General features: G+C 46.3%; 1 protein-coding gene across 1 annotated transcript in view; it reads left to right on the forward strand.

Moving 5' to 3' along the window:
* CDS2 (CDP-diacylglycerol synthase 2) overlaps positions 1–8,708 on the forward strand; it is a 45,929-nt gene extending 37,221 nt beyond the window's left edge. Inside the window, exons 11-13 of the mRNA XM_087818858.1 lie at positions 1,376–1,495; positions 1,919–2,022; positions 2,281–8,708. Of these exons, the coding sequence (XP_087674984.1) occupies positions 1,376–1,495; positions 1,919–2,022; positions 2,281–2,410 (354 nt within the window). The 3' untranslated portion in view covers positions 2,411–8,708. The remainder of the gene's footprint in view (positions 1–1,375; positions 1,496–1,918; positions 2,023–2,280) is intronic.
* The last annotated feature ends 248 nt before the right edge of the window (positions 8,709–8,956 follow it).

Here is an 8,956-nt window from a genome sequence, read left to right on the forward strand (position 1 = left end):
CAGGAGAGAGCTCCCTTTCCACCACTGCCTTCCCTCAAAAAAAGCCCCTCCGCTCCCAAAGCCATAGGCCCCAGGATGAAGGAGAATTGTGCAGGTCAGTTCACATTGAGGACCAAGAAGAGGCTTCTTCCCGCCTCAGATCGTTAGGACCAGTGATTCTCAAAGTGTGCTTTGGGGTCCCTGAGGTTCTTCCAGGGGTCCCTGAGGTCACAACTATTTTTATAATACAGTGACATGATTTGCCTTGTTCATTTTGTTGACAAAAGCAGTGGTGGGTAAACCTGTTGGCGACCTAGCGTGGGTGACAGTGGTGGCACCAAACTGGACTGAATCATTGGACTCTTCATGCCACACGGTCGCAGTAAAAATAAGCCAGTTCCTCTTCAGGGTGTCTTTGGCAAAATAGTAAAATTATTAACTTGATTAAATTTTGACCCTTGAAAACACACCTTCTAATACTCTTTGTACCAAAATGAAAAGTATGCATGAAACACTTCTAAATACTGAAGTACTTGATTACCTACAGGAAAAGCCCGTGGCACTTGCTTGACTTATGAACTGACCTAGCACCTTTTTTATAGACACATAATTTTCACTTGAAAAGAACTAAGATTACAGTGTTTCAGACTTGGATAAGTGACAGACCTTTTTCTTGAAAATGAATGAAGCAAGCCTGCCACTTCAAGGAAAACAGCTGTCACTAGTTGTTAACACTGATAAAATGTGGCTTTCATGGGAAAGGAGAATTTTAGAAAGTGTGTGCCTTCTATGAGCTTGACAGCTTCCTAACACTAAAGGACTTTCTGATGAGGTCTGTGCTGATTTTATTATATGACGTTTTGACATTGTATAGCTAGATATGTCTACATTTGGAAGGTTGATATAACTCAATGAACAATATTTTCGAAATGGCCAGTGCATGGGGTTACACAGTCAGGCATGGGTAAAAGATCCACTCAAACTGCCAGATAGACCAATGGATTTTAATTTAAGAGTACAAAACTTCATTGATAGGATTGCACCAAATTTTTAAGGAAGTACCATTTACCAGGTTCTCATTTGGTGTCAAAGAATGCCTATAATTATGTGAAAAGACAGTGCTAAAATACTCTTCCTTTTTTCAACTACATATCTGTGTAAGGCTGGATTTTCTTCATATACTTCAACCAGAACAATGTATCAAGAGACTGAATGTAGAATATCTTAACGTCTTCTATTAAGCCAGACATTAGAGATTAGAAAAAACCCAGTCTTCTTACTAGTTATGTTTTTTTGGAGGGGAATCTAGTTAGTTGCATAAAGAGTTATTTATGTTGACATGTAATAAGGCTGGGCCTATGGGCATCTTGACTTTTACTTCATTTATTCTTCTCAGAAAATCGTCCGGATGTACCCCTTCCAGATTCACAGCATTGCACTCTCCACCTTCGCCTCACTCATTGGCCCCTTTGGAGGGTTCTTCGCAAGTGGATTCAAAAGAGCCTTTAAAATCAAAGTAGGAAAACCCTGTTCTCGGTTCCTCTCATCATTTCCCAGCCAGGCCCCTCCCTTCACCTGTCTTCTGCCTTCCCCTCCCCGCCCGGTCAGCCACCACCCCCTTCAAAATACTAGGCTGTTAATGTGTGCTCTTTACCCATGCGCAGAATTTAGGGAGGTTACGTACAAGACATTGTTTCCGGGAAAATTCAGTAGTTGGATTTTCCATTTATTGATTAATATCTTATATCTTTCTTTAAAAAAAACCATTTTGTAATTTAATAAGATCGTGTCCTATACTAGCCTCAGCATTTGAGTCAGTGCTTACTTCTTTGTTTCTCTCAGCTACTCAGGATAGTAGTGGGACATTGAGGTGGGACCACAGGCCAGGGTTTGATCTTGGCTGAGCAAGGCTCACCAGTCCTTCTCCTGCCTCTAACAGGACTTTGCCAGCACTATTCCTGGCCACGGAGGCATCATGGATCGCTTCGACTGCCAGTATCTGATGGCCACCTTTGTCAATGTGTACATCGCCAGTTTTATCAGGTACAGTGCCTTTCCATCTGAACCAAGTTGGTGGATTTTTAAATAAGGTGAAATTCTAGAATTTTAGCCACATCTCAGTTTCATTGAAAAGCATCCCAAATATAAATACAGTTTTCCATTGCTACTATTTACTTATGGATTCCCCGAGGCCCCTCTGCCCCATTAGTAGAGAATCCAGAGGTGGGAGCAGCCACAAGGATAATCAGCCCTAGAAGTTGCTGGGCCCCCATCAGTGTATCTTGTCACATTTTCTTCCAGGGGCCCGAACCCGAGCAAACTGATTCAGCAGTTCATGAACTTGCGGCCAGATCAGCAGCTGCACATCTTCAACACACTCAAGTCTCACCTGACCGACAAGGGGATGCTGACAGATGCCATGGAGGACTAGTAGGGGCCACGCAGGGCTGGAGAGCCAGAGCAGGACTGACGAGGGGGCGGGGCTCCAAGGCAAGCCCAGCTGGTGCAACTGAGACAATGACAAGGCTTCAACTCACTGTCTTTTTTTTTTTTTTTAATTTTTTGGTAGAGTGTTTTTTATCTGTGGGTTTTTAAAAAATTCTGTACATGCAGTCTATGTTCTTATGATTTGGGTTGTGAGTAAACTACAGCTTTGAGTTGGAAAGAAGTCATGGGGGTGAAACCATTTGGGTTTTTTAAACTGAAGTTTTAAACCTGGAGGACAGTGTTGCCCAGCTCAGCAGGGGCTGCTTGGCGCTTCTAGTCTCATCTGTTGAAGTGGGCTCGATCAGGGAGTGGCTGTTCACCTGTGTCCAACCCCATCAGGACCCCTGTACCTGTCTTTGTACTACCCCTTTTCCCAGCAGGGAAGAGGCTCATGGCTTGGATGTGTTTACTGCTGGAGAGCTTTCATCTGGGCTGCTCTGTATTCGCTGCCCTGGAGCCCCAGGGGGTTTACCTTCTGTAGGCTGGAGGGACAAAGGCTTATTGATCAGATAAGCATTCTGTCCACATGAAATCCTGTGGAACATGAGCTCTGCTTTATGACGTGGGTTCACCTTACTTCATCACAGACTAAAAAGTTTTCTTGAGAAAGCACGAAAAATTATTTATAATAGTCTGGTAAAAATAAACATACCACACTGTAATATTTCAAGTGTATGCAGTAGAATGTGCTGTAACTGAGCCCCTTTCTATGTATTTAGGCTCAGATGGCTCCTAGAGGGCAGTGAAGCTCACTGTGTCTTTTCAGGGACGATGGTGTTCATGTCTGTGCTGTATGCTGGTCGCTGCTGAATCCTTTCTGGGGGCTTTCCTGTTAGGGAGGGAGCAGAGGGCTTCTCCTTCATGCCCCTTTGCCTGACCGACCACCCACGTAGCTGCTGTGTTGTATATATATTACTCCTGAGACAAATGTGTATTGTGTATGTGTTTTAAAAATCACTTATTTCTTACAGTGATTTCAATTGTGCCATGACTTCTTCACCGAAACCACAAAGTCCTGCTTGAAACTTTGGAAAACCTAACCCCATTAGAGGTTTGACTCCTGAAGATTAAATGCACACTTTTATATAATGTGACCAGTTAAATGTAATTTGTATTTTACTAAGGGACCTTTTTTTTGTTTTTAAACTGTGATTTATTTTGTTTCTCTTTTTAATTATAGAGGTGAGGTTGACTTTGGGAAGGGGATACAGGAGAGAGAACTTGGTGCCTAAATATGTTCAGTTGTTCTGTGCCATGGTTGTTCTCATTGCCAAATGCGGTGTAACGGCTTTAGCACCAGGGTTGGTGCTGGTTTGTTTTGTTTCTGTTTAAATCAGCCTTCCTGCCTCCCAGGAAGCTCACACTCAACCCAGATCATGGGAGCGTCCAGCACAGGGCAGACAGACCCTTTGATGCTTCAGCTTGCAGTCACTGCAAAACCTTCCCCATGCATGCAGCACTGCAGTGGCCTCTTTGTTCTGTACTTTTACTTCCATTTTAGCAATGGCTCTTCTTTTTCAGGTTCAGGTGCCCCTTAAAAAGAAAATGTGTTTTTGCGTGGGGTTTCAGTCCTGGCTGTGGACCCAGAGCAGGACAGGACATATCACTCTTTGGGTCCTTGTTTTCTGAGTGTCTTCTAATTCCAGTCTTCCATGATTCTGGCTGAGCAAGTTCATGTCACCAGTGGCAGTTGTGGGCAATGAGTCATGTCCTGGGCTCCCCAAAAACAAGTGTTTTCAGGCCTTTTCTAAATGTTTATCCTTAAGATGAGGCATTATCTCAGCAATGAATTAAACAGTGGAGGTAATCAGTAATGAATCTAGTTTTCTTATTGAAGAATGAACTTGGTCTCCTGAACCAAAGACAGAAGGGGACCTCATTTGTCTCCTATCACTTATTGTGGGCAAATGGTGGGGTGCTTGGGAGCAGGGAGTCTCGGCGGGAGCCCAGCAGCTGAGAGCCACTCATGAGTAGGGCTGCATTTGAGATCAGGGTGCCTGGCACATTCCTTTGTGGAAGTAGTCACTGATAGGGGCATCTCGAAGTCCTGGGGGTCCTGGGAAGGGTAAGGTGGTTGCTCACCAATGCTGCCAGCAAGGATGCCAGAGGGTCAGCTTGGGTTTTATTTTGTTGGGATTTCTCCACTTTCTTTCCAGTGAAATAAAAGGACTTTTCTAGTGGGGCCGTCTGGAGAGCAATGCTTCCCTGTGTCTGTGTAGCACAGTGTTTTTCTTTCTCCCATTTATTGACAATATTTCACCATTAAGATTCAAGAGACTATTTAAACATATACCTGTGCAGATCTTAATGGCGCAGCTTACTTCAGATCCATTTGTGTGTGTGTGAGAAATAAAACGTGACTGAAACTGCATGCCCTCCCTTGTCATGAACTCAGTTTCTCACTTTGCCCATGGCGCTGTGTCCCCCCCTGCTCTGTATTCACAAATACTGCGCAGTCCTGGTGTAGAGTTTGGTTTTGTTTTCCAGTGTGAATCCTGTACATCCTCACACCACCTCCTGAGGTACCTGGGGTGAGAGCCAGGAGCACCTTGCTGGTGAGGAAGTTGAGGGCCAGGGAGGGGAGAGCTTCCCCAGGGTCATGTGGTGGAGTCGAGTCTCCATCTTACTGTCCGCCTACCAGGACAAGAGCAGATTGTCCCCAGCACCACCGAAAGTGGTGAAAGTGCATCTGAAATTTTGTGCCATTTCTTCCCTAAAGCTTAGGAGGCCTGACCTGTGCACCAGGTTGGAGCTTGAGTTGCTGTTAGTTCGTAAGTAGTGACAGAAGGGAGCTGATGAACAAGGGCATTACAGAAACAGGGCTCTTCTGCAGAGGGCTGAGTCTGGGCAGCCTCCCTGGTGAGTCTTTTTTTTATTGACAGTATTACAGATGTCCCCCATTTTCCTCCCATTTGCCTCCCTCCACCCAGCCCCCACCTCACCCCAGGCCTTCCCCACACTATTGCCTGTCTGTGGGCTATGCGTATATGCATGTATGTTCTTTGGTTAATCTCTACCTGCTCCCCCACCCCACTCCCCTCTCAGATCTGTCAGTCTGTTCCATGCTTTCCTGCCTCTGGACCTATTTTGTTCATTGGTTTATTGTGTTCATTAGAATCCGCATATGAGTGAGATTCTGTGGTCTTGTCTTTCTCTTCCGGGCTTATTTCGCTTAGCTTAATACTCTGCAGGTCCTTCTATACTGTCTCAAAGGGTAAGAGATTCTTTTTTATAGCTGCATAGTATTCCATTGTGTAAATGTGCCATAGCTTTTTTATCCACTCATCTACTGATGGGCACTTGGGCTGTTTCCAGATCTTGGCTATTGTAAATAATGCTGCTGTGAACATAGGGGTGCATATAGTCTTTCTGAGTGGTGTTTTGGGATTCTTAGGATATATTCTCAGAAATGAGATTGCTGGGTCAAACGGCAGTTCCATTTTTAATTTTTAGAGGAACCTGGTGAGTTCTTGTCACTGCTTACAGGTCTCCCAAGTCTTTTCCCTTTGTGTGGGCATGTGCCTCAACATCATAGAAGCACACACGTTTTACTCCTGAAAGTAAAACCCTCTAAGGCAGCCTGGGCCTTATTTATGGTTTTTTTTTTTTTTGCCTGTTTCATACTCTGAACATTTTAGTAGTTATAGTATAACTGTATTTAAAAAATACAGTGTTGTACAATTCTATAATGTATGTTTGAAACTGGTGTCTCTTTCAGAAGGGGTGAAATGTAACTTTTAACCTTATACAAGTGGACTTTGAAACCATTTTGATGGTATTTATCTTTTCCCGCCGGCCTTCTTACCTGTAAGTTGACTTATGTTATGCAAGAAGATTCCAAAAATATGTCTTGAGGCAGACTAAGCTAACCCTGTGATCTGAATCTAAGCTAGTTGAGTCAGCTGGAGGCTGATTCGAATGGATCCTTGAGTTCAGATCTTCAGACTGTCAGTGAGTTCCCGGCAGGCCCAGGAGCATCCCTGCTGGTGACGGGTGGGTGGCTGGGGAGACGTGAATGACTCAGGACAAAGAGCATCACTGCCCAGGAAACTGTGCAGTGGCCTTGTTTCCTAAGAAGCCTGCCCAAGGTCAGTTTTGTAAGGGAGTGATTTTCATTACTCTACCAAATGTGATAGTTGTTGCTGGAACTTGTTCCTGCATCACCATTAACTTTTGTCTTTTGAAGTAACTCGCTCCTTGCCCACCTTATGATTATGTCCAAGGAAAGGGTGGCGTGGGGAGAGGCAATGTCACTTGTAACCAGAACCAGGGTTCCTGTTCTCCCAAAGTCAGGGTGGGGAGGAAAGGCTAAGAGGAGGATGTCCAGGTGACTATCGTGGACACAGCACAAGACAGTAACCTCAGGCAGTCTCTTAGTGCTGTCTGCAGCTGGAACAGACCGTCACTGAGGCAGTGGCACAGGCTGAGCGCAGTGGTTAGGAAGACAGATGTTGGGGTCAAACTGCCTTGGGTCTGGGCAGGTTACTAAGTGCACCTCTGGCCCAGTTGGGTCTGATGACAGCACCTCCCTTGTGGGATTGTGAGGATTTTATGAGATAATGCATGTAAGCATTTAGCACAGTGCCTAGCACATAGTAAGTGCTCAATAAATGGTAGTTATTTTTGTTATACTCAGCTGGTAATTTGAATCCAAGTTGCTTAATGCCAGAGACTCGGTTCTCAGCCACTGCATTGCCACCTGCCCTGCACACAGGAAAGCGACTGCACTGTCCTTCTGAGAGAAGCAGTCCAACTTTAATATCCACCTACACTTCATGTAGAAGGCCAGCCTGACAAAAGGAAGGAGGGTGTGAGGACATTTTGAAATTCTCCATACTCAGCAGGAGTGGTTTGCCTGAGGTCTTGCCCACTTTCTGCTGCCCCTGGTCTGGACTTTCCATGGGGAAAGAGGCACTTTCCTCTTGCCAGTGGTACCTCTGCTCCGTGGGCAGTGAGGGCCTCTGTGTGACTCGCTCAGGACCCCATTTCCTCCTCTGGCCAAGGGCCTTGCTCTGCACACACAGCTCAGGAACCTGCAGCAGTGCCCTGTAGGAGTGGACACTTTGGGCCTAGGAGAATGGAGAAAAGAGAAACCACCTCTGTAGCAAATTAGAATGCAGATGGAAAGCCTACAGCTCTGCCCACCCCCTTACAATGCAACAAGTCAGGGCCTTGTGTTCCATGCTTTTTTCAAAGTATTGACAGGATAGAAGCAGGTGACCACTGAGGACAGATGATGGGTGTTTCTGTTGGATTGAAGGTTAGCAAAGGATCACCTGGGTGACTCATGAATGGAGGGAGAACAGGCACTCGATTGAGTGAGAAATACTTAGTTTTCTGAAAGGAGACGGGGGAGTTGGGGAGAGTGTGTGAGGTGGAGGATTCACTTTGAAGGAATGGTGTTGACAGAGGACCCGTGAAATTCTCAGACCAATGGAATAGTAATAACTCGGAACTACCGGCTTGGCCGTGAACTGTTTGCTGGGTTTTAGTGGGGAATGAAGACCAGATCCAAAGGCCCATTGTGTTCACTGGCCTCTCCCCTTCGGTTAGTTAAGGAAGTCAGGGTTATGGCCGCGACTGGGAGAGCGTGATGAGGAGGTGTTTCATAAGCAGCTGCTGTGACGGGCTGATCCTGGGTTTGTCCTCTCGTCCTGCACTGGAGCTTGCTCCCTCAATCTTGCAGCTAATGGGCCTACGTAGCTCTTTATCTGCAGAGAAAAAGGCTCCCAACTGGGCAAGGGCCCCCTGACAGTGCCCCCCGCAGGGCTCTCCCCCCACTTGGGCAGGGCTGAGCCCTTTGCAGCCTCCTGAGGCATCCCTGTGTGTAGAGTTCAGAGGGTTCAGCTGGGTTGAGCCATCTGGTGATTCTGTCCCAAGTGAAACTGTTTGCTGGCATCATCCATCGCTGTCTCTCACCTTGACTGCCGGAATGCCTATATTTCACCTCCATCAGGTTCCTGTCCTGGGTTTGCTGGCTCTGTGCCAAGGAGCACCAGACCAGAAAGGGAGTAAAGAGCATTTTCTAGCTGCTGTGCCCTTTGCCTGATGTGGTATTTCCCTAGATCCCTGTCCTTGTCCCACAGCCGACTTCTCTGCACCGTCCGGTCAGTGTTGGACAATACGTGTAGATTCTTTCCCACTGCAGTGTCAGAACATGATGGACTGTACCTTGGAAAGTATTTACCTTATTTATATACCTGAATGTTCCTATTACACAAATAAACATCTACTCAATTCTAGGTCCCGTGTGCTTTCTGATGGGGACAGTGCCAACTTGGATGAGGTGGGGGTTAGTATATGGAACCAGCGTCACTTCCCAGGGTGCTGCCAACCATTAGAGACACCCTCTGCCCTTGGCCTTCACCACCTGCTCTCCTGGCTTTCCTCCTGCTTCCTTGGCTGCTGCTCCTCAGCCACCTTTCTGAGCGTCTCTTCTCCAGCCTGGCCCCAGGTGGTGGCATTCTGTCCGAGGCGCTCTTCCCGCACT

Source organism: Miniopterus natalensis, chromosome 7 (genome assembly GCF_054644295.1).
Source record: "Miniopterus natalensis isolate mMinNat1 chromosome 7, mMinNat1.hap1, whole genome shotgun sequence".
NCBI classification, from domain to species: Eukaryota; Metazoa; Chordata; class Mammalia; order Chiroptera; family Miniopteridae; genus Miniopterus; species Miniopterus natalensis.